The 25,631-nt window shown below is 36.8% G+C and overlaps 1 protein-coding gene across 10 annotated transcripts in view; it reads right to left on the bottom strand.

Moving 5' to 3' along the window:
* The window catches only part of PICALM (phosphatidylinositol binding clathrin assembly protein), a 107,247-nt gene that overhangs the window by 42,910 nt on the left and 38,706 nt on the right, over positions 1-25,631 (bottom strand). For all 10 annotated transcript variants that reach the window (XM_082661298.1, XM_082661303.1, XM_082661301.1 and 7 more), the window contains exons 4-8: positions 25,081-25,183; positions 8,078-8,171; positions 4,899-5,010; positions 3,214-3,320; positions 869-910 (exon numbers count right to left, since the gene is read on the bottom strand). In XM_082661298.1, the coding sequence (XP_082517424.1) occupies positions 869-910; positions 3,214-3,320; positions 4,899-5,010; positions 8,078-8,171; positions 25,081-25,183 (458 nt within the window). The remainder of the gene's footprint in view (positions 1-868; positions 911-3,213; positions 3,321-4,898; positions 5,011-8,077; positions 8,172-25,080; positions 25,184-25,631) is intronic.

The following is a 25,631-nucleotide window of genomic DNA, read 5'->3' as shown; positions in this document are numbered from 1 at the left end:
GACAAATGGGGTAATGGCTTATCTGAAACTGCCAAATTAGCTTATACTACTATTGTTCAAACAATGACTCTTCTCACTTTTAGCCTACAGTAATGTGCTTAACCTTAATGACATCAATTATCTCATGTGGGCATATGCAGAAATTTTTTATTTACATATAATCCATAACTAAATCTAGTGCATACTCTTAGCCTGGTGATCAAAGGGATGAATTAGAACAAGTGAGTACAGAGAAAAACAGTAAGAACCTTGATACATAAGGATAGTTTATGCCAGGTAGTTTCATTCTTAATGCTCAGTACACAAACACCAGAAAAGGCCAGAACTTCAGGTTTAAAGTTTCCTTCCCAGAAATTTTTAGAAGATAATGATGATAAAAATAATATTATAATAGCTAACATTGAGTACTTAATGCTCTAATTGTTTTTTAGGTATTAACTCATTTAATCCTCCAAACTACCTAATGAAATGGGTATTGTAATATCTGCATTTTAGAGATGAAACTGAACCATAGAGAGAACTTCTCCAAATCACAGGGCCAGCTAGTGGAACAGCCAGGACTCAAACTTAGACAAAGCCTGCTCTCTTAACCCAACATCATGTTCTGAGGTTTATCCCATTTAATATATTTACCTGAGCCAAAGAGCCAAAGTGGAAGGTTTAAAACAGGAAAAATAAATCCTGTATAAGATCATTTTATACTGTAATAATGTTAGAACAATTGTCAGCAATATATCAAAATGTTAAAATCTGTCAAGAAAAATTACACTGATCTCCTTGACAGCAGAGGCTGCATATTATTCATCTTTGTACCCTTCATACCTAGCAGAATATAGCAGGCAGTGATTGGTATTATAACAATACTTACCTGTGAAAGGTCTGGTATATCACCTCTGTCAATTCCAACTTGCTGTAAGAAGAAGAAGCATTGTATTTAATAGATAAAATTACAATAGGGTGTTTTATAAGTAAAATTTAGAAAATGACATTTATGACTAGTACTATGAGCAATATTTTAGAAAGAATTCTTTAAAATTAGAAGAATATTTAATCCCCACAGATATCATTCAGTACTTCCAAGGACACAGATGTTGTCTGACGGCTCTACAAGTTCTAACAGGAGGGGAATAAGAGTTGGAAATTCAACAAGGCTCTTAAGTTACCATCTCCACATCTTCTAAACACCTATATAAACCACCTTGTCACAATCTGAAAAATCCATCACTTCTATGACAAAAACATTACACCAAGAATGAGAAAGGCTGACCATGAACAAGTCCCCTGGGGCATAAGAAGAAGTTAAAGGAACAAACCTAATGACAATGACTCTCTCTCCATATAGTATGCTTTCCCTGGCAATCACCACAGATAACCATTTTTAAAACCTATGTTCACTCAAGCAGGTCAGGTTTTATACAAATACCAAGTGATATTTAACCAGGATATAACTGTCACCACAAAGCAATCCCCATACACTTTCATGATGTTCAGGTACTAGGTAATTTCTAGCAAAAAAGATAAGAACCATTTCTATTTATTACAACACCCAAATTTAAAAATTCTTTTCCCTCCCATGACTATATGACTATATTTCATTTTCTAATCATTCTCTCTTCCTTTTCTCAACCTCTCAAGGGCCAGTCCCAGAATGATAGCAGTAGAAAATTTGATAAAATAATTCATACTAAGATCTTAAGAGCTAATTGATATATTTGTCCTCTTCAAACACATTTAAAAAGATTACTTGTGTCTTTTTTCATTTTTAAGTATCATTTTGACTTTATTTATTTTTATTTATTTTGGTTGCGCTGTGTCTTCGTTGCTGCGCGTGGGCTTTCTCTAATTGCGGGCAGCGAGGGCTACCCTTCGTTGCAGTGTGCGGGCTTCTCATTGCAGTGGCTTCTCTTGTTGCATAGCATGGGCTCTAGGCACGCAGGCTCAGTAGTTGTGGCTCACGGGCTCTAGAGCACAGGCTCAGTAGTTGTGGCGCATGGGCTTAGTTGCTCCGCAGCATGTGGGATCTTCCCGGACCAGGGATCAAACCCATGTCCCCTGCATTGGCAGGCATACTCTTAACCACTGCGTCACCAGGGAAGTCCCAGTTATTTGTGTCTTTACTCCAAGAACTAAGGTCTCATAATGAAATTGCTAGCCCAAAGACCGCCTCATGAAAGAAAAGAAGCCAAAGGGAAAAGCCAACAAACTAAAACTTTATTTAAGGAATTTGCTAGAATCATAGCATAAACACTACCTTTTTCTGGTTTTAGTATGTGACTGACCCTAAAGAAATGGGGGAAAAAAACCATTGATTTCTCCTTGAGAGATACTTTAAATCCAAAATAAATTTCAGTACACTTCACAAAATAGCTGATTAACACCACAAAGCTATTTTCTTCAAAGGTCTCGTCATCCTTTTCTATCCTATTCCATCTGCTACAGAATAAAACATCACTATGGTAATAGAGCTAGAATCACCAACTTGCTAGTTTCAGATTAACTACTTTGATATTATTAATCAGTTATATAGTCTATTCATCTTCTAGAATTATCCTAGCAAGACACCTCTGGTGGTAATGCATAGAGGGCAGAGAAAGGGAAAACAAACAAAAACACTTCAAGTGCCGCCTCTGTGCAAGCAAGATAATGCCCACAAGCATTACCACAACTACCTTCTGTGACAGTCGCAGAAAATTATTTTTTAAACCGATTTGTAAAATTAGATTATCCTATAACCTACGTTCATGGTTTTCATAATCAATGACAAACAATAAATGCACTATATTCACTTCTGAAAGGAACAAAACATTTTGAACAATGTGGCTCCAGCTGCAACTCTCGCTGGAGAAAAGAGACTTGCACTAACATAGAATATTCTCTACCATATTGAATAGAATAAATCTTCTACAATACATGGCCAATTCCAAACATAAAAGTCACTGCCACCTACTTGATTTTATAGAGAAATAAACAATTTAAAAATAGATTACTTTTCAGTATTCAATACTGAATTAAATATACAGGAAATTTTTTATTCAATATTATATCATATTCATACCATAGCACAGAATTCAATATTGCATAGTGATATAATTGAATATATACCTTACTATATTTGACACTTCTTTCACTTGGATATAGACTGATTTCTTTGAAATGCACGCTTAAAGACAAAAAAAGCAACTTAAGAGATACAGTCACTTAAAGACAGTTTACCTCTGCAACTTTGAGAAACTCTGAGATTCTTGTCATCCTAGTCAGGAACTTCTTATAGATGTCAAGACCTTCTTTGCACTGGTTCTTTTTCATATCGAAATATTTTTCTGCAAAAAGTAGATGTAAATATACTTTTATTCACTTCAAAATATAACACTCAAAAAGGAAAAAGATTTAAAACAGCTCTAAAGAGATTATATTGATGTCTCAGAGAACACATTCACCCTACAGAAAAAATAGTGTTAAATAAGCTTAGATATTTAAAGCAAATTAAAATAGAGATGCTGTTATATTAAAAACTAAGAAATTATGACTTTACTCATATTACTAGTATGTTCTACAATATTTCTTCCCTCACAATTCCCTAAATATATACTTGCATGTTAATACAGATCACATTTGACTCCATTTAAAACAGTGCTAACATCTATTTCCAAATATTCTTACTAATGATAAAGAAAGATGGGGGCTTCCCTGGTGGCACAGTGGTTAAGAATCCGCCTGCCAATGCAGGAGACATGGGTTCGATCCCTGGTCCAGGTAAATCCCACATGCCACGGAGCAACTAAGCCCGTGAGCCACAAGTACTGAGCCCATGTGCCACAACTACTGAAGCCCGCGCTCCTATTGTCCATGCTCCTCAACAAGAGAAGCCACTGCAACGAGAAGCCTGCGCACCGCAACGAAGAGTAGCCCCCGCTCACTGCAACTAGAGAAAGTCCACACGCAGCAACAAACACCCAACACAGCCAAAAATAAATAATTAAAAAAGAAAGAAAGAAAGAAAGATGGCAACTTTTCCACGTCCAAATGTCACTTGGAAAGCTAATTTAACTTAATATATAAACAGCAGTAAAGAGCTTAATTTATACCAATCACAGGGTGGGAGACTATGCCTTCCAAAACTTTGTAGAAAAGAAAACTTTCCATTTTTCACTTGTTAAAAAAAACAACAACCTTATTTCCCTATCTCCATAGATTAAAGCATCCCTGAATGAGTCTGTGTTAAGCCAGCCTATGAAAAACAAATTTAAATAAATTCTAAAAAAAAAGAAGTACTGAAAAGGGAGAACAATTACATTGGAATATTTGACATCTGACACTTGATACTTTGGCACACTTGGCAGACTGTTAATTGTCTACTCCAACCAAATCCCATTAAAAAAACTAGCATCTCTAGGCAAAATTAACTGCATTCCATATATACTGAATACACAGTAAAGCACCACATTCCTGAAATGCCTCAAAAGTAAAAAGCATCCTTAAAAATGCGTGTTTAATTATTTTAAAATAATTAGCAATCTGAAAATTAAGTTTAGAATAAAATACCAATTTTACAGTTAAAGTTCATTTTGGAGTAAATTGTGAGGAAATGATTTTCCTGAGACAGAAAATTCCAACTTAATTTTTATGAAATTTTTGTATTTCTAAAAATAATAAAACTGATAGAAAAAAAGATATATCTAAAAAATACAAAATTCATCTAGCTGAACATTCTAGTTGTATAAGTATTTAATCACTTAGCAAACGTAGTCAGATATAAAATTCTTTTCTCCGAATTGTTACAATGACTGACTATATCTCAGTGGGTTTTTAGGCAGCTTTAAGTAACAACTTAGACAATATTATTTACTATATGACACAAGATAAGAAATAAAATGTTATTTAACTATAGAAATACTTACCCAGCAGGTTAATAATTCCTTCATTGTACGCTGCAAACAGTCTAATGGCATCTTTGAACAGGAGCATGAAGGCAGCATTTATTACCCCATTTGTAAGTTCATTGCTATTAACCTGGAAAAACAAAAAGAAAGATTAGCTAATGTTTTGTTTTAAAATGACAATTACTTCCTTCAAATTAAAATACAATGAATTCAAACATTTAGGTGTATGAGAGGAAGACATTTATCTCTAGCAATCAGTTATAGCCATATAGTGCAAAAATCTTGATCAAAGAGTTCAGATTTATTTAAAAGCTACAAACACAAATCCTACAACATTCAATTTAGTTCAGAAATAAGTCATTGAGAACAAAAGTACCCTTTAACTCTTGAAATTCTTAGGCTACATCTCAAAAGTTTTTTAAGTTCAATTCAACATTAAATACTTCTAACTGCAAAATAAAGCCCATTTCTAGGTAGAAGTTCACTCTGAGTCATGAAGAATTTACTGAATATTTATAAATCAAAAAATATTTATTAAATGGCTACTACAATCACCAAGGCACTGAGTTAAGCTAGGCAGAATATATATATTTTAAAAATATAACTTTTCCCAATATTACAAACAAGCTCACCTTCATAATGGTTATAATAATATTTCTACCTCACACAGTTACTGGGAGAATTAAATGATATACTGAGTGTAAACAGCCTGATGCAGTACTTTACAAATAAATGATCAATATTTATTATTATTAGTGAATTATGCTTTAACAAAAAAAGCACTTATTTGTTTACCAAGAAATACAAGAAACACCTTTAGTTTTATCTTAAAGAAAGAATCAAAAGGATAAACCAAATTTATCTTAAATTCCTTTTTAGATATCTAAGTACATGATAGTTACCTTGTTAGGTATAGAAAAATATAAGCACAAAACTGAATGGTAAGCAACCAACTGGTAAATATTTGCAGAATATCTGACAAGGTTGACTTCCATCATAGAGAGAATTCTATAAGACAATTCACAAAATAAAAAATACATACAGCTAATAACATGTGAAAAGAAGTTCAACTTCATTGATCAAGTAAATTAAAATAATCAAATTAAATTCCTGAACTATCCTTTCTTGAGCACCAGACTAGTAGGTATCAAGATAATCAAAACCAAGGTATTATTCTATACAGATAAGGATGAAGAAAAACAGGCACCTTTTGACAAGTGACTAGCTCAACCCTTTTGGAGTGTTAAGTTGGCAAAATTTAAATTTCTTAAAAATTTAAATGCTGGGACTTCCCTGGTGGCGCAGTGGTTAAGAATCTACCTGCCAATGCAGGCGACATGGGTTTGATCCCTGGTCCAGGAAGATCCCACATGCCGCAGAGCAACTAAGCCCATGTGCCACAACTACTGAGCCTGCGTTCTACAGCCCACGAGCCACAACTACTGAGCCCGGGCACCACAACTACTGAACCTGTGAGCTGCAACTACTGAGGCCACACTCGGCAACTACTGAAGCACGCACACCTAGAGACAGTGCTCCGCAACAAGAGAAGCCCGTGAACCACGACGAAGAGTAGCCCCGGCTCGCCCCAACTACAGAAAGCCCCCGCGCAGCAATGAAGACCCAATGCAGCCAAAATAAATAAAGTTAGTATTCCTTAAAAAAAAAAAATTTAAATGTTTATGTCCTCGAACCACCAAATTCTTTTCCTAGGCATTAACCCTATAGAAGTAGGTTCATAAATGTGTAGATACACTATTATCTAACACACACAGAGTACGTAGTGTCCCTCCCACTTGTTTTTTTTCTCCATTTATTTTCTGAATTAAAAAACCAAAATACCCTAAATATTTATCAACAGGAGGATCATATAAGTTGTTACACACAATGCAGTATAATAGACACTGAAAAGAATATGCAATTTTATAAAGGTAACCACAATAAATTAAGTGAAAAAAAAAAATTCATGGTTGGACCCTTTCTCTATAAAAACCAAAATAAAGCTCAGTAGTTACATTAATCCCCTGTCATGTAGACTAGGGGCCAGCAAACTTTTTTGTAAAGGGCCTGATCGTGAGTATTTTAGACTTGCAGGCCATATGGTCTCTGTCACAACTACTCAATCCCGTTATTACATCAAAAAAAGCAGCCACAGACAACATGTAACCAATGAGCCTGTTCTAAAAACACAATTGTGGACACTGAAAAATAAACTTCATATACTTTTCACCTGTTAAAAATATTCTTTTTTTTATTATTTGCAACTATTTAAAAATTTAAAAATATTCTTTGTATTATTTGCAACCATTTAAAAATGTTCTCCGTTCACAAGCCTATAAAAAAATACTGGTTTGAGAACCTGTTCTAGTCTATAAAGCACCTTCAGGATTCATTTATTGAATGTTTACTGAACACTATCTATGTGCCACACACTACTGACAATGGAGACACAGCAGGGAAAAAGAAGACCCGGTCCCTGCCCTCCAGAAGCTTAAGACTACCAATTAATAGCATACCATTAAAGGAAAATCAATTTCAGCATAAAACTGTCACAGTTCCAATCACTAACTTGCACTTACAAGCTCTAAAATACAATGTCTCTAAGCTAGATGAACCAAAAAAGAAAAGACTTGTAAATGCTAACACCTAACATATTACAAACAAATGACAAAGCTGGCAATTTGGTTCAAGTAACAGTCATTAAAACAAAAATCCCAGGGAACACAACATCCTTGGGCAATAGCTATATAACATGTTGTTACAAGTATATTTGAACTTCCCTTTATTTCTCAATAACTGTCATGCTCTGAGTTCTACAATGCAGACAAAAAGTGAAATATTAAGTTAGCTTATCATAAAGAAAATCTTTATACATTTTTAATATCTAAAAACCATTATCAAAAGAAAGTAGATTTTCACATCAATCTCTTCATCTCTCCATCACTTTCTTTAGCTTATATACCCTATAATTTGGGGGTTAGAGAAGCACCACCAAAGAAATCAGAGTAAATCTAAAACAATTATAAAAACGGAAAGTAATCTGGTTTGGGACCACATTTATAGAAAATCCTTAGGCAAATAGGATATTAGTGTGAAAAAATTAGTCTATGATAACTTGAGAATAAAAACTCTGACCAATTAAAATGATATAATTTTTAAAATCTCAAATTATAAAAGCATTTATGCAATCAACTTACATTAAAATCAAGAAGGGCATCCATTTGATTTTGAATAATTGGTACAGTTTTTAGGAGTTTTTCTGTGTTCATTGTTCTCATAACTCCATCAGCCCTGTTTAAAAAAAGAAAAAAATGAGTTTGTTATTAAATCTACATTTTGAACTCCCATCTGATTCTCTATTTAAACAGAGAACAAGGTGCTACAAAACATCGCATGTTTTTATCACTTTTTTTTTTTTTTTTTTTTTTGCGGTACGCGGGCCTCTCACTGCTGTGGCCTCTCCCGTTGCGGAGCACAGGCTCCGGACGCGCAGGCTCAGCGGCCATGGCTCACAGGCCCAGCCACTCCGCGGCATGTGGGATCTTCCTGGACCGGGACACGAACCCGTGTCCCCTGCATCGGCAGGCGGACTCTCAACCACCGTGCCACCAGGTAAGCTCCATCGCATGTTTTTAAGTCATTATTGAACCTGAAACCTCAAGTATCAATAGAAATCATATAGAGAAAACAAAAACAGGAAACACCGTTATGTCCAATATCAAGGTGCTCGTTTATAACTAAAAAGAAGATGTAAAGCATGAGACATAAAAATAAAAGCTTGCATTATATAGCCAAGTTTATACTATACTTTTTACATGAGAAAATCGTCTGATCCTCACACCACTCATATGTGTGTAAAGGGCAGTTTTACAGATTTTTTTTTTAATTATAAATTTAAAAAAATCATTTCCCTCAAATCACTAAATAGGACACAATGGAGTCTGCAGTTGAACACAAGTCTTGGTGAGCACCACTTTACTTAAGGTACTTTATTTGTGACTCAAATCAAAATAAAATTATTTTATTATAAAATAAAGAACAATTTTACCAAGTCATTCTAATCTGGCCATTAAAATAAGTGATAATTAAGAGGAATGGTTTTTAATAAAATGTTCTGTTAAATATTTCCAAAAAGATTTCTTTAAATATTTCTTTAGATATTTCTAAAAATAGAGAAATATCAGCAGTACCAAATAAACTAGAATTTTACAAAACTGACAACAAAAACACTATATAAGAGGTACTGGGGTTGAGGTGCAGAACTAACACTAAGTGTTTATTATATATCAGGCTCCATATTAAGGGCCTGATGTATGTTTTTAAAATCCTCACAAAAATCCTCTGGACAGTTTTGTCCCATTTTATAGACATGAAATTTTAGGTTCAGGGAGGTTATGACTATCTAAGTTCAGAAAACAAATTCATTTTAGGGTCAGTATGTAAACCCAGGTGTATGAGACTCCAAAACAGTGCTTTTCATAATCTTTTGGCAGAGGAACAAGACCCTTTCAAAAAATATACAGGCTTTCCCTAATTTACAAATGATCCATACTTATAAACAGCTGTTCTACCTTAAGCTACCCCTTCAACCACAACTCCAGATACCAGAAAAACAATTAAGCTATGAAAAGCAAAAACAGTGCTTTGCAGGACAAAACAAGAGTTTAAAGAACAAACACTGGACTGCCTTACATAGGCAGCTATTGACCAGCTTTAGTCCAACAACTCTCCCACATAAGATGTGTTAACCCACCGACACCTATATCCTCTCAGGTATTAAACTACATTGACTGGAGTTTGGGATAAGGACGCCACTCCCTCTTTGTAACCCTTTCTTTATTCTCATACACATCACACTCTCGTTTCATCAGTCACTGTTAGTCCCCTTTTAGTTCTTCCTCCCTCTCCTTGCTGAAGTAATTTTTGATCTCCTGGTCACTTCCCCTCCATCACAGAAGACTTGAATACTGGCTCAGTTTTTCTCAGTTAACTTCAACATCTTAACATGCACAACCAATCCAACATCTTGGTCGCAAAATCCCTTAACCACAACCCCTATTCCCATAGTCAGATCCTAACCTTAATTGCCCACCCCCCAAGAAACAACATTTTCCCTACTCCCACTCCTACTCCCTTACCCCCAACTTAAGAAAAAGGCAAAATTCAGACACCTTATCCTGACAATAACCTTTTAACTTTCCAGCTGCCTTGGTCAAGTGTCCCATGGCAAAAACTATTTGACTTTATCATAAACTTCAATGCATCAACCCCACCACTACCCACATTGATCCCTTTTCATTTTTCCTTCTTTAATCTAGCTTATAATTCCACAGGTCATTATTATAATCACTCCCTTGCTAATACCCTAACTCTCTTACACCTCTCATTCCCTTGCGGTCACCTGGCAAATTCACAATCCTGGGTGAACACACATTTATCTTCTCCGTGCCTGTACACATGCAGCTGAGTGCTAGTAAAGAAAACTGGGTAAATTGGTTAAACTACAAATTCTTGATCATCAGCCTCAAATGGGGACTCAGCATTGCCAGCAGTCCTCTTAGCCTCTCTAGTGAATCCCTCCCCTGAGTACTTTCAAACCACCTTCTCCCACCTGTCCTTCTCCACCCCTCCCCCACATCCAACACACAAACTCTCAGCTCATAACTCTCAAAATATTTCATTCAGAAATAGAAAATGACAAAAAGAGATTGTCTGATTATCTTGCCACCAAAACTATATTTATCTGATCTGCTCATATTAACAGAGGAAGTCTATTTCTTTCTATCAAATGTAAATATCAATCACACAGGTCCTTTGGATCCCACTCTGTCACAATCTTTGGTTATCCTCTTTCTCTTTAACACAGCAGTGTCCAATAGAACTATCTGCAATGGTAGAAATGTTCTACACCTACACCATTCAGTATGGTAGCCACCAGCCACACGTGGCTACTGAGCACCTGAAATGTGGTTGATGGAACTAGCGAAATGAATTTTTAATTTTATTTCAGGTGAATTTAAACAGCCACACGTGGCAAACAGCTACCATATTGGACAGTGCAGATCATTAATCTCTTTTAGACTATATCATTCCCATGAACATGCAAGCGAAGTCTACCACACTTTAAACACAACCACACTTTAAACACAAACACACACACACTTGCACTAACCCCACATTCCCATTCAGCTACCACTTCTATTGCATAGTCAAGCACACTTTTTAAAAGAATTGCCACTTCCTTTTCATTCATTATTCAATTCACTCCAGTAAAGATCCACTCTTGCCTCTCCATGTTGCCTCTCCAATGGGTACTTGCCTAACATTACCTGACTAGACTTCTCAGCATCATTCAAAAGTTTCCCTCATTCTTGTAATACTCTGTACTCTGTCTTAGCACCCCCTATATCCCCCACTCCTTGTTTTCTGCCTACTTCACTACCACTTTTTTAGTCTCTTTCATTGACTCCTCATCCTCTACTCATTCTCTAAAATAAATGCTGTGTATCTCAAGATGTTTCTAGGCCCTCTCCTCTCATTCTGTATTTATTCCCTAGAATACTGTCATTCCCAAGCCAGAAATTACCAAACTGCCACTGATATATTTATATTCCCAGACTAGAAATCTCAAAGTTCCTAGTTAGTATTGTTGAATTGCCTAATTGATACTTTAACTTATAAAAATTACAGGCATCTAAAAACTAATATTTCAAAAACGAAATCCTTAATTTTTAATCACTATACCCTACCCTACCATTCCCAAAAACCTTCCCAGTAAAAGGTAACATCTCCCCAGTGACTTAGGCCAGAAACTATGGGGATGTTTTTTTATTCTTCCCTCTCTCACTAGCCACATCATTTCATCCCAGAGAACTTTAAATTTTTCAATTAAGAAAAATCCTAAGTTATCACATGCTTACATCAGACTTCAAAAAACTCAACTCACAAACCCAAATGCTTAAATATGATTCAGAGAAAATGTATGACAGTTCATACTCTATGTAGAAAACAAGCTTTTATTACTTCTTAAATAGATTATAATTCAGATACTTGCTTCCCAAATATAAGAGCAGTGAATTAAAGGATGATCATCCATATCCTTACTCACAGACAATACCTCTAATATTCTTTCTTTTGCTTGTTATGTAACAATGTCTTGTTACTTTGAACCGTACTAATTTAGAATTCAAGATAATTAAACATGGTAAGTTAACACTATCAAAAAATGGAATGTTAAACAAATAGAAAATGAAGGGACCAATCTTTAACACAACTAACTAAAAAGATAAATCTACAGGCAATTTACTGGATCCATTTTTCATAGAACCATTTAATGTACTATTTAGAAACACCTAGTCATCTTTTCAAAAACTATTACATATTTACTATGTTTAGATACTGTGGAAAGTCCTGAAGATATGAATCTGAGTAAGACTATATTGTCTTCATGGACGGACAATCTCATATAAAATCTAACAGAAATAAGGCTTCCTCAAAAAAATGATGTTTGAGTGAATTCTTGAAGAATGACTAAGAATTTGCCAGAATAATGAATAAGGGGCTAGATAAAAGAAGTATATTTAAGTGAAAAGTCATTTAACCATACAAGGGTAATAATTCATTTTGATTTTGAATATCCTATATTTCTATTAAAAATTACAGTTATCTCCACCTCAATTTCTAAATACCAAGATATATTCTAAATGAATTAAAGATTTAAATATAAAATACTGGATCCATAAAAATATCCAATGAAAACATAAATACCTAGTTGATCACTTTGGGGTAGAAAACCCCGCTCCAAGTTTGCTTAAAAAACAACAGCCATAAAAATAAAGATAATGGGCTTCCCTGGTGGTGCAGTGGTTGAGAGTCCGCCTGCCGATGCAGGGGACACGGGTTCGTGCCCTGGTCCGGGAAGATCCCACATGCCGCGGAGCGGCTGGGCCCGTGAGCCATGGCCGCTGAGCCTGCGCGTCCGGAGCCTGTGCTCCACAACGGGAGAGGCCACAACAGTGAGAGGCCCGCGTACCACAAAAATAAATAAATAAATAAAATAAAGATAACAATTTTTAACACATAAGATTTTTTTTAAGTTTCAATACTGCTAAAATAAAACCAGGAGCAATATTTGTAACCTGCGACAGTTTATTTTCCCAATAAAACCAAAAGCTTATTTGTTACTTTGCCATGTGCTATAAACATTACATAAAATATATCCTTTAATTCTCATAACAATCCTAATAGATAAGTGCTATTAACATCACCATTCTACAGATGAAAATATATTTACAGATGAAATAACTTGGAGCATAAGTCAAGGCTTCCCAAGTTGTGCCACAGCAGACTACTGTGGTACAATTGGATTATATGTATGCCAACACATTAATGCCTAACCCTTCAGCCTCAAACAGTCTTCTCCATGTAACTAACCCACTGTCCTGTACAAATAACATAAGTTTGTGTAGCATGATGCCGAAATAGTTAGCAAACTGATGGATATGTAAAAAAAAGATACTTGTTCTTAGGAAATAGACATTGAAGTATTAAGAGCTATACAATGTAAAAAGGCATGAGGTATGTAATCCACTTTCAAATGGATCAAAAAGAGAAGTATACAAACACACATACACAAAGAATGATTAAACAAATGTGACAAAATGTTAAAGCCTGGTAAATCTGACTACAGTGTATAGGAGTTAACTGTATTATCCTTGCAGCATTTCAGGAAGTGAAATTATTTCAAAATAAAATTATTTTTTAAAACTTAAGCTGGGGGCTTCCCTGGTGGCGCAGTGGTTGAGAGTCCACCTGCCAATGCAGGGGACGTGGGTTCGTGCCCCAGTCCGGGAAGATCCCACATGCCACGGAGCGGCTGGGCCCGTGAGCCATGGCCGCTGAGTCTGCGCATCCGGAGCGTGTGCTCCGCAACGGGAGAGGCCACAACAGTGAGAGGCCTGTGTACCGCAAAAAAAAAAAAAAAAAAAAAAAAACTTAAGCTGGCTGAAGTATCCTACTAAAATCTTTCATATAACTGGAGTGAAGCTAGAAATCAAACCTAAATTTATCTGACAAAACAGCCAGTTAGTCTTAAGACAACAGAAAAGAATTGTAAAAGCCCAACAGAGAAGTGGGCAAAGGACACTGAAAAGCAATTAACAAAGCATGAATGGCATTTTTAAAAAGAGAGAAAGAGGCTCAATATCACCATTTAAAAATTAGTTGATCAACCAACATAAAATGAACACCTAATGAGATACATTTTCATGATGAGGGAAGAAAACAGAGGAAGAGGTATTTATAGCTGTAATTAACTCAGTAATCTGGTACCACTTTTATCCAGGGCAACTTAATATTTTCTAATAAATGGTAAATGTCTATAACGTTTGACTTGTCAATTCTAAGAATTTATTCTACAGGAAACTTCACTTAATGCAACCAGAGAGGACAGACGGAAGAATTATAATCCCGCAGCCTGCAGAATGAAAACCACAATCACAGAAAGACAGACAAAATGAAAAGGCAGAAGACTATGTCCCAGATGAAGGAACAAGATAAAGCCCCAGAAAAACGACTAAATGAAGTGGAGATAGGCAACCTTCCAGAAAAAGAATTCAGAATAATGATAGTGAAGATGATCCAGGACCTCAGAAAAAGAATGAAGGCAAAGATCGAGAAAATGCAAGAAATGTTTAACAAAGTCCTAGAAGAATTAAAGAGCAAACAAACAGAGATGAACAATAAAATAACTGAAATGAAAAACACACTAGAAGGAATCAACAGTAGAATAACTGAGGCAGAAGAAAGGATAAGTGACCTGGAAGACAGAATGGTGGAAATCACTGCTACAGAACAGAATAAAGAAAAAGGAATGAAAAGAAATGAAGACAGCCTAAGAGACTGCTGGGACAACATTAAACGCACCAACATTCACATTATAGGAGTCCCAGAAGGAGAGAGAGAGAAAGGACCTGAGAAAACATTTGAAGAGATTATAGACGAAAACGTCCTTAACATGGGAAATAGGCACCCATGTCCAGGAAGCACAGAGAGTTCCAGGCAGGATAAACCCAAGCAGAAACACGCTGAGATACATAATAATCAAACTGACAAAATTAAAGACAAAGAAAAATTATTAAAAGCAACAAGGGAAAAATGACAACATACAAGGGAACTCCCATAAGATCAACAGCTGATTTCTCAGCAGAAACTCTGCAAGCCAGAAGGGAGTGGCACGACATATTTAAAGTGATGGAAGGGAAGAACCTACAACCAAGAATACTCTACCCAGCAATGATCTCATTCAGATTCAACGGAGAAATCAAAAGCTTTACAAACAAGCAAAAGCTAAGAGAATTCAGCACCACCAAACCAGCTCTACAACAAATGCTAAAGGAACTTCTCTAAGTGGGAAACACAAGAGAAGAAAACGACCTACAAAAACAAACCCAAAACAAGAAAATGGTAATAGGGACATATATTATCGATAATTACCTTAAATGTGAATGGATTAAATGCTCCAGCCAAAAGACACAGACTGGCTGAATGGATACAAAAACAAGACCCACGGGCTTCCCTGGTGGCGCAGTGGTTGAGAGTCCGCCTGCTGATGCAGGAGACGCGGGTTCGTGTCCCGGTCTGGGAGGATCCCGCATGCCGCAGAGCGGCTAAGCCTGTGAGCCATGGCCGCTGAGCCTGCGTGTCCGGAGCCTGTGCTCCGCAACGGGAGAGGCCACAGCAGTGAGAGGCCCGCGTACCTCAAAAAAAAAAAAAAAAAAAAAACAAGACCCATATATACCCTGTCTACAAGAGACCCACTTCAGACCTAGGGACACATACACACTGAAACTGAGGGAATGGAAAAAGATATTCCATGCAAATGGAAATCAAAAGAAAGCTGCAGTAGCAATACTCATATCAGATAAAATAGACTTTAAAATAAAGAATGTTACAAGAGACAAGGAAGGACACTATATAATGATCAAGGGATCAAGCCAATAAGATATAACAAGTAAAAATATATATGCACCCAACAAAGAAGCACCTCACTACATCAGGCAACTGCTAACAGCTCTAAAAGAGGAAATTGACAGTAACATAATAATAGCAGGGAATTTTAACACCTCACTTATACCAATGGACAGATCATCCAGACAGAAAATTAATAAGAAAACACAAGCTTTCAATGACACAACAGACCAGACAGAACTGATTGATATTTATAGGACAGTCCATCCGAAAACAGCAGATTACACTTTCTTCTCAAGGGCACACAGAACATTCTCCAGGACAGATCACATCTTGGGTCACAAATCAAGCCTCAGTAAATTTAAGAAAACTGAAATCGTATCGAGCATCTTTTCCGACCACAACGCTATGAGATCAGAAATAAATTACAGGAAAAAAAACGTAAAAAACACAAACACATGGAGGCTAAACAATACATTACTAAATAACCAAGAGATCACTGAAGAAATCAAAAAATACCTAGAGACAAATGACAATGAAAACACGACGATCCAAAACCTATGGGATGCAGCAAAAGCAGTTATAAGAGGGAAGTTTATAGCAATACAATCCTACCTCAAGAAACAAGAGAACTATCAAATAAACAATCTAAACTTACACCTAAAGGAACCAGAGAAAGAACAAACAAAACCCAAAATTAGTAGAAGGAAAGAAATCATAAAGATCAGAGCAGAAATAAATGAAATAGAAACAAAGAAAACAATAGCAAAGATCAATAAAACTAAAAGTTGGTTCTTCGAGAAGATAAACAAAATTGATAAACCTTTAGCCAGACCCATCAAGAAAAAGAGGGAGAGGACTCAAATCAATAAAATTGGAAATGAAAAAGGAGAAGTTACCACAGACACCACAGAAATACAAAGCATCCTAAGAGACTACTACAAGCAACTCCATGCCAATAAAATGGACAACCTGGAAGAAATGGACAAATTCTTAGAAAGGTATAACCTTCTAAGACTGAACCAGGAAGAAATAGAAAATATGAACTGACCAATCACAAGTAATGAAATTGAAACTGTGATTAAAAATCTTCCAACAAACTAAAGTCCAGGACCAGATGGCTTCACAGGTGAATTCGTTCAAACATTTAGAGAAGAACTAACACCCATCCTTGTCAAACTCTTCCAAAAAACTACAGAGGAAGGAACACTCCCAAACTCCTTCTATGAGGCCATCATCACCCTGATAGCAAAACCAGGGAAAGACACTACAAAAAAAGAAAATTACAGACCAATATCACTGATGAATATAGATGCAAAAACCCTCAGCAAAATACTAGCAAACAGAATCCAACAATACATTAAAAGGATCATAAACCATGATCAAGTGGGATTTATCCCAAGGATGCAAGGATTCGGATACTGTAAAACTCTTAGAGTAAAACATATGCGGAACACTCTCTGACATTAATTGCAGTAATATTTTTAATCCACCTCGTTGAGTAACAGAAGTAACAACAAAAATCGACAAATTAAAAGCTTTTTCACCACAAAGGAAACCATAAACAAAACCAAAAGACAACCAACAGAATCGGATAAAAATGTTTGCAAATGAAGCAACGGACAAGGGATTATCTCCAAAATATACAAACAGCTCATGCAGCTCTATGTCAGAAAAACAAACAACCCAATCGAAAAATGCGCAGGAGATCAAACCAGACATTTCTCCAAAGAAGACATACATGGCCAAGAGGCACATGAAAAGCTGCTCAACATCACTATTAGAGAAATGCAAATCAAAACTGCGAGGCATCACCTCACACTGGTTAGAATGGGCATCATCAGAAAATCTACAAACAAATGCTAGAGAGGGTGTGGAGAAAAAGGAACCCTCCTGCCTGTTGGGGGGAATGTAAATTGATACAGCCACTATGGAGAACAGTATGGAGGTTCCTTAAAAAACAAAAAAACAGAACTACCATATGACCCAGCAATCCCACTACTGAGCATATACCGAGAAAACCGTAATTCAAAAAGACACATGGGGCTTCTCTGGTGGCGCAGTGGTTGAGGGTCCGCCTGCCGATGCAGGGGACACGGGTTCGTGCCCTGATCAGGGAGGATCCCACATGCCGCGGAGCAGCTAGGCCCGTGAGCCACAGCTGCTGAGCCTGCACGTCCGGAGCCTGTGCTCTGCAACGGGAGAAGCCACAACAGTGAGAGGCCCACATACTGCAAAAAAAAAAAAAGACACATGCACCCCAGTGTTCACTGTAGCACTATTTACAATAGCCAGGTCATGGAAGCAACCTAAATGTCCATCAACAGACGAATGGATAAAGAAGATGTAGTATATATATATACAATGGAATATTACTTGGCCATAAAAAGGAACAAAATTGGATCATTTGTAGAGACGTGGATGGACCTAGAGACTGTCATACAGAGTGAAGTCAGAAAGAGAAAAACAAATATCATATGTTAACGCAGGTATGTGGAATCTAGAAAAATTGTACAGATGAACCAGTTTGCAAGGCAGAAATAGAGACACAGAAGTAGAGAACAAACGTATGAACACCAAGGGAGGAAAGCAGCTGGGGGTGAGGGAGGGTGGGATGAATTGGGAGATTGGGATTGACATATATACACTAATATGTATAAAACTGATAACTAATAAGAACCTGCTGTATAGCACAGGAACTCCACTTCACTGTAGAGTAGAAACTAAGACAACATTGTAAAACGACTATATTCCAATTAAAAACAAAAACAAACCAAAAAAAACTGCCCAGTCATATGGTTTGGCCCTCTTTAGGCAGAAGAGTGGATATTCTCCAGGGATCTCTGATCAGATCCCTGGAAGCTAATTTATAACAAAGCCCAACGCTAATGGCTCCCTATGAGGGCCACAGCAGCATCCACATATAAGGTGTCAAGATGAGGAGTGGGCCTTTGGTAAATCATACAACTACTATGCTGATTAATCCTTCTGCCCACAGTTTTCTTGTTGAAAGCCCTGACATACATTTTGATGCTGTGTAAAGGTTCCTTATTCCGCATGTCCATTCCTAGGGAGTAAGCCCAAATCTAGTTTGTTATTCCCCCTTATTCTCTAAAACAATAATACTTGTATATACATCTAACATATAATTATGTTACTTACATTAAAAAAAATGCAACCATATGTAAAAGAATGGTCAATGTGTTACTTTTGTAAGATAAAAAAAATGGGAATAGGGCTTCCCTGGTGGCGCAGTGGTTGGGAATCTGCCTGCCAATGCAGGGGACATGGGTTCGACCCCTGTGCTGGGAAGATCCCACATGCCGTGGAGCAACTAAGCACGTGAGCCACAACTACTGAGCCTGCGCGTCTGGAGCCTGTGCTCCACAATGGGAGAGGCCGCGACAGTGAGAGGCCCGTGCACCGCGATGAAGAGTGGCCCCCGCTCGCCACACCTGGAGAAAGCCCCTGCACAGAAACGAAGACCCAACACAGCCAAAAATAAATAAAATTTTTAAAAAAGGGAATAAATCAAATGTACATCTAGAACATAATTCTAAAGCCATTCAAAAGAATGAGATGGGGATTTCCCTAGTGGCACAGTAGTTAAGAATCCACCTGCCAATGCAGGGGACACGGTCTTGAGCCCCGGTTCGGGAAAATCCCACATGCCACAGAGCAACTAAGCCCGTACGCCACAACTACTGAGCCTGTGCTCTAGAGCCCGCAAGCCACAACTACTGAAGCCCATGCAGCCTAGAGCTCGTGCTCCTCAACAAGAGAAGCCACTGCAGTGAGAAGCCCCGCACCACAACGAAGACAGCCCCCATCTGCCACAACTAGAGAAAGCCCGTGTGCAGCAATGAAGACCCAACGCAGAAAATATAAAAAAAAAAATTAAAAAAAAAAAAAAAAGAATGAGATGGTTCTATGTGTACAGACATTGAAGATACCTAAAATATATATTAGGGGAGGGAAGCAGTCTTCAAATAATGTGATTATGTAATTTTCTGTGTCCCTTCATACACGTATTTACACACAGAAAACTGATTAGATACACCAAAATATTGTTTCTTTAAGTGAGAATGCTATGTTGCCTGAATTTTTGTAATAGTTTATTACTTTTGTAAACATAAAAATTCGTTACCCTAGTAAATAAAACTTTACTATATACTACACAAACCCTCTCCAAAACTGAAACAGTCTACTCAGGTTTTTGCCATCATATAATAAATTTCACACCTTCATCTTATACTCTTATGTTCTATATTCTTCTTTCTTATTTATACTGATATATATGTGTATGTGTAGGTATCCGGGTATTTTATACACCCAGATACATACACATGTTGTGCTACTCTTGATTCCACTCAATCATAGGTCCTCTTTGATTCACTTTCCTTTTCCTTAGCATTAAATAAGAGTAATTTCCTTTAAATCAGTACTAATTCCATTGTGTATAATCAAGGACTGTTCTCATCCAAGTAATAAAAGTTTGCTCTATTTATAAAAATGCAACAACACTCCTCAATTGAGAAACTGACCCTTCAGATTAGAAAAGAAGTTACAATTTTTAAAATATATTAATCTGGGACTTCCCTGGTGGCGCAGTGGTTAAGACTCCACGCTCCCAAAGCCAGGGGCCCAGGTTTGATGCCTGGTCAGTGAACTAGATCCCACATGCATGTCACAACTAACAGTTCACATGCCACAACAAAGGAGACTGTGTGCCACAACTAAGGAGCCAGCGAGCCGCAACTAAGGAACCCGTGAGCAGCAACTATGATACAGCGCAACCAAATAAATATTTTAATATATACATATGTGTGTGTATATATATATATATATATTAAAATGTGAAATCTACAAATATCTTGATCAGTTTTAACTGAACATGCTTTACAGGGAAGTATTAATATAAACCCAGCTGGAAAGTGGTTTACTGGACAGAATACTGAGGGTTAAGAATCAGACCTCTAATATGATCTCCTCTATCATAATCACCTACAAAGTACCTAAATATATGAAACAAAAATCTGTGGAATTCAGTTTTGGTAGGTTCCAAACTCATCACCTCCCAATTAATTTGAAACAGTGACACAGAAACATTTAAATTCAGCTTTAAAACTTCTTGAATAACTGAGAGGTTACTTTACATTTGTATTAAAATTTCCATTTCAGTCTAGTAATTTAACATGTCAAGAGAACAATTTAAAGGAACATATTAATTGCATAGATCTTTGGGATCTTTAAAGAGCAGGGAAATTCAGAAACTCAGAGTATTTCCGCAGAAGCCAGATTCCCCTCAGGGCAGGCCTCCATAGTTACAAGGGTCATCGATGCCCCTTAAGAATGTCTTCTTTCCTGAGGACTCATCATATATCCTAAAAAAAGCCTGTACACCGGACTTTTTATCAGGTATAGAAACACTGATTCTATCATTCATGAGATTAGTTCTTATGACAAGAAGACTGTGATTTAGGGCACAGCAAGAAATAAATTCAACCTCTGCGTTCAAGATTAAAAAGAACCTTAAATGCAAAACAGCAATGAAAGAAATTACACAAGATAAACAGAAAGATATCCTGTATTTATGGATTAGAAACAATGTGTTAAGACACTTAACGCTTCCCAATTTGATCTACAGATTAAATGCAATCTTTATCAAAATCCAGCTACCATTTCTGCAGAAACTGATAAGCTAATCCTAAAATTCATACGAAAATGCAAGAGATACAGAATAGCCAAAACAATCTTGAAAATTAAGAAGAGAGCCAGAGAACTCACACTTCTCAATTTCAAAACTTACTACCAAGCAACATTCTTCAAAACAAGTGTGGTACTGGCATGAGGACAGACATAGATCAACAGAATAGAATTGAGAGCCCAGAAATAAGCCTTTACATTTATGATCAATCCATTTTCATCAAGACCATTCAATGGGAAAAGAAAAGACTTCAACAGATGGTGCTGGGATAACAGAATATCCACATACAAAAGAATGAATTTACACCCATACCTCATACCACATACAAAAATTAATTCAAAGTGGATCAAAACCTAAATGTAAGAGCTAAAACTACAAAACAGAAAAAAGGTAGGAGTATATCTTTGTGATCTTGGATTAAGCAATGTTTTCTTAGACATGATGCCAAAAGTATACACAACCAAAGAAAAATAAATAAATAAATTGGAATCCATCAAAATTAAAAACTTACGTTTTTCAAAGGATACCATTAAGAAAGTGAAGACAAGCCACGGGAGGTGAGAAAATATGTGCAAATTATATATATGATAAGGAACTGATGTCCAGAATATATTAAAAAACGCTTACAATTCAACAGTAAAAGGACAACCCAATTAAAAAACAAGGACTTGAACAGACATTTTTCCAAAGAAGATATACAAATGGCCAATAAGCACATAAAAAGACACTCAACATCATTAGCCATCAGGAAAATGCAAACCAAAACACGATACATCACTCCACACCCACTAGGACGGTTATAATCAAAGACAGAAAATAACAAGCATTGACAAGAATGTGGAGAAATTGGAACCTGTATACATTGCTGGTGGGAATGTAAAATGGTTCAACTACTTTGAAAAACAGTTTGCTACCTAAGGAGGCAAAAGACCTGTACTCCAAAAACTATAAGACACTGATGAAAGAAACTGAAGATGATGCAAACAGATGTAAAGATTTACTGTGTTCTTGGATTGGAAGAAACAATATTCTTAAAATGACCTTACTAACCAAAGCAATCTGTGGATTCAGTGCAATTCCTATCAAATTACCAATGGCATTTTTCACAGAATTAGAACAAAAAAATTTTAAATTTGCATGGCAACACAAAAGATCCCAAATAGCCAAAACAATTTTGAGAAAGAAGAATGGAGCTGGAGGAATCATGCTCCCTGACTTCAGACTATAAAACAAAGCTACAGTTATCAAAACAGTATGGTACCAGCACAAAAAGAGACATATAGATCAACAGAACAGGATAGAAAGCCCAGAAATAAACCCATGCACTTATGGTCAATTAATCTATGACAAAGGATGCAAGAAGATACAATGGAGAAAAGACAATCTCTTCAGTAAGTGATGCTGGGCAAACTGGACAGCTACATGGAAAGAAAGAAATTAGAACATTCTCTAACACCATATACAAAAATAAGCTCAAAATGCATTAAGCACCTAAATGTAAGACCAGATACTATAAAAACCCCTAGAAGAAAACTCAGGCAGAACACTCTTTGACATAAATTGTAGCAATATTTTTTTGGATCCATCTCCTACAGTAACAGAGATAAGAACAAAAATAAACAAATGGACCTAATTAAATTTAAAAGCTTTTGCACAGAAAAGGAAACCATAAACAAAAACAAAGACACCTATGGACTGGAAGAAATTATTTTCACACAATGCTACCAACAATGGATTAATTTCCAAAGTACAAAAACAGTTCATACAGCTTAACATCAAAAAAAGAAAACTCAATCGGGACTTCCCTGGTGGCTCAGTGGTTAAAAGCTGCCTGCCAATGCAGGGGACATGGCTTTGTCCCCTGGTCCTGGGAAGATCCCACATGCATGGAGCAACTAAGCCTATGCACCACAACTACTGAGCCTGCACGCCCTAGAGCCCGCACCACAACTACTGAGCCCACACACAGCAACTACAGAAGCCCGCATGCTCGAGGGCCTGCGTACAGCAACTACAGAAGCCCGCATGCTCGAGGGCCTGCGTGCAGCAACTACTGAGCCAGTGTGCTGCACCTATTGAAGCCTGTGTGCCTAGAGCCCATGCTCCACAAGAGAAGCCACCTCAATGAGAAGCCCACGCACCACAATGAAGAGTACCCCACACTCGCCGCAACTAGAGAAAACCCTTGTGCAGCAACAAAGACCCAATGTAGCCAAAAGTAAATTAATTAAATTTAAAAAATAAAATCCAAAAATGGGCAGAATAAAAAAATAATTTTTTAAAAAAAGGGCAAAAGGCCTAAATAGACATTTCTCCAAAGAAGACATACAGATGGCCAACAGGCACATGAAAAGATGCTCAATATCACTAATTATTAGAAAAATGCAAACCAAAACTACAATGAGGTATCACCTCACACCAGTCAAAACGCCCATCATTAAAGTCTACAAACAATAAACGCTGGAGAGGGTGTGGAGAAAAAGGAACCCTCCTTCACTGCTGGTGGGAATGTAAACTGGAGCAGCCACTATGGAGAACAGTATGCAGGTTCCTTAAAATATGAAAAATAGAGTTACTGTATGATCCAGCAATCCTATCCTGGGCATATATTCAGACAAAACTCTAATTCAAAAAGATACATGAACCCCAGTGTTCACAGCAGCACTATGTACAATAGCTAAGACATGGAAGCAACCTAAGTGTCCATCAAGGACAGATGAATGTATAAAGATGTGGTATGGGGCTTCCCTGGTGGCACAGTGGCTGGGGGTCCGCCTGCTGGTGCAGGGGACGCGGGTTCGTGCCCCGGTCCGGGAGGAACCCACATGCCGCGGAGCAGCTGGACCCGTGGGCCATGGCCACTGGGCCTGCGCGTCCGGAGCCTGTGCTCCGCAGCGGGACAGGCCGCAGCAGTGAGAGGCCCGCATACCTCAAAAAAAAAACCAAAAAAAAAAACAAAAAAAACCAGATGTGGCATGTATATACATATGGTGTCTCTACATGATAGAATATTACTTGGGCATAAAAAGGAATGAAGTACTGATGCATGCCACAACAAAGATGCTGTGACTTGATTATGCTGAATGAAAGAAGTCAGACACAAAAGGCCACATATTGTACGATTCCACTTATACAAAATGTTCAGGACAAATCCATAGAGATATAAAGTAGATTTGTCATTGTCAGGGTCTAGAGGACGAGGAAAATGGGAAGCAATGAAATGTTTTGGGATTAGATAGCGGTGATGCTGCACAACTTTGTAAATATACTAAAAACCACTTAATTGTACACTTCAAAAGGGTGAATTTTATGTTGTGTGAATTGTCTCAATAAAGCTGTTATAAAATTCAAAAGAACTTTGAAAATCCTAGTGCAAAAAGTATCTGATATACTTCTTCAGAGAAAAATGAAGTTCACCTTTTAAAACTGGCCTGAAATTCCATAACGCATAATCAATAATGCCTACGATTTATATTTAAAATATTAAAATACATCAGATATCAAAAAAAAGCAAGCTTAACTCACCCTCTTTTCACTTTTGTGAAATCAAATGCAACTTGTCTGTATGAAACTGCTTTTTCATTTAGATATCTACTATACCGCCTAATAAAGGTAGACATATCATATCCTGTAAGAAAAGAAACAGAAAAGGGTTTCATAATTAAAATCCCAATTAGCTTAGAAAACCAACTCATTTCATCCAATGGCCATATTGTCTTGTTATCCCACCTTCAATTTAGTGATGTAAATTAAGTGACATTAAAATCTAACACTTAACATTTTTAAAGTCAGTTATGTCATATGTGGCTTAGAAAAATTTTCCCCCTTAGAATTTCAATAAAACAACAATTCTGTTTTACTTCTGACCAATATTCCTATCTTTTATTTATCAGGAATTGAAAAGCCTGTTTTCTTATACTACCTGATAACTCAAATTTAACATCCTATGGAACCACAACCCCACTCCTTAAATCATTAATCAATTTAATTATTTTCATACTTACTAATCTTTAGCTGCATATGACTTAGAACAACTATAACTTACGTGTGCCAACCTTATAAGTAGCAGAGAAAAT

This window comes from Grampus griseus, assembly GCF_964374135.1.
Source record: "Grampus griseus genome assembly, chromosome: 8".
NCBI classification, from domain to species: domain Eukaryota; kingdom Metazoa; phylum Chordata; class Mammalia; order Artiodactyla; family Delphinidae; genus Grampus; species Grampus griseus.
The sequence above is the reverse complement of the archived record's forward strand: the minus strand, read 5'-3'. Positions and strand labels throughout refer to the sequence as shown.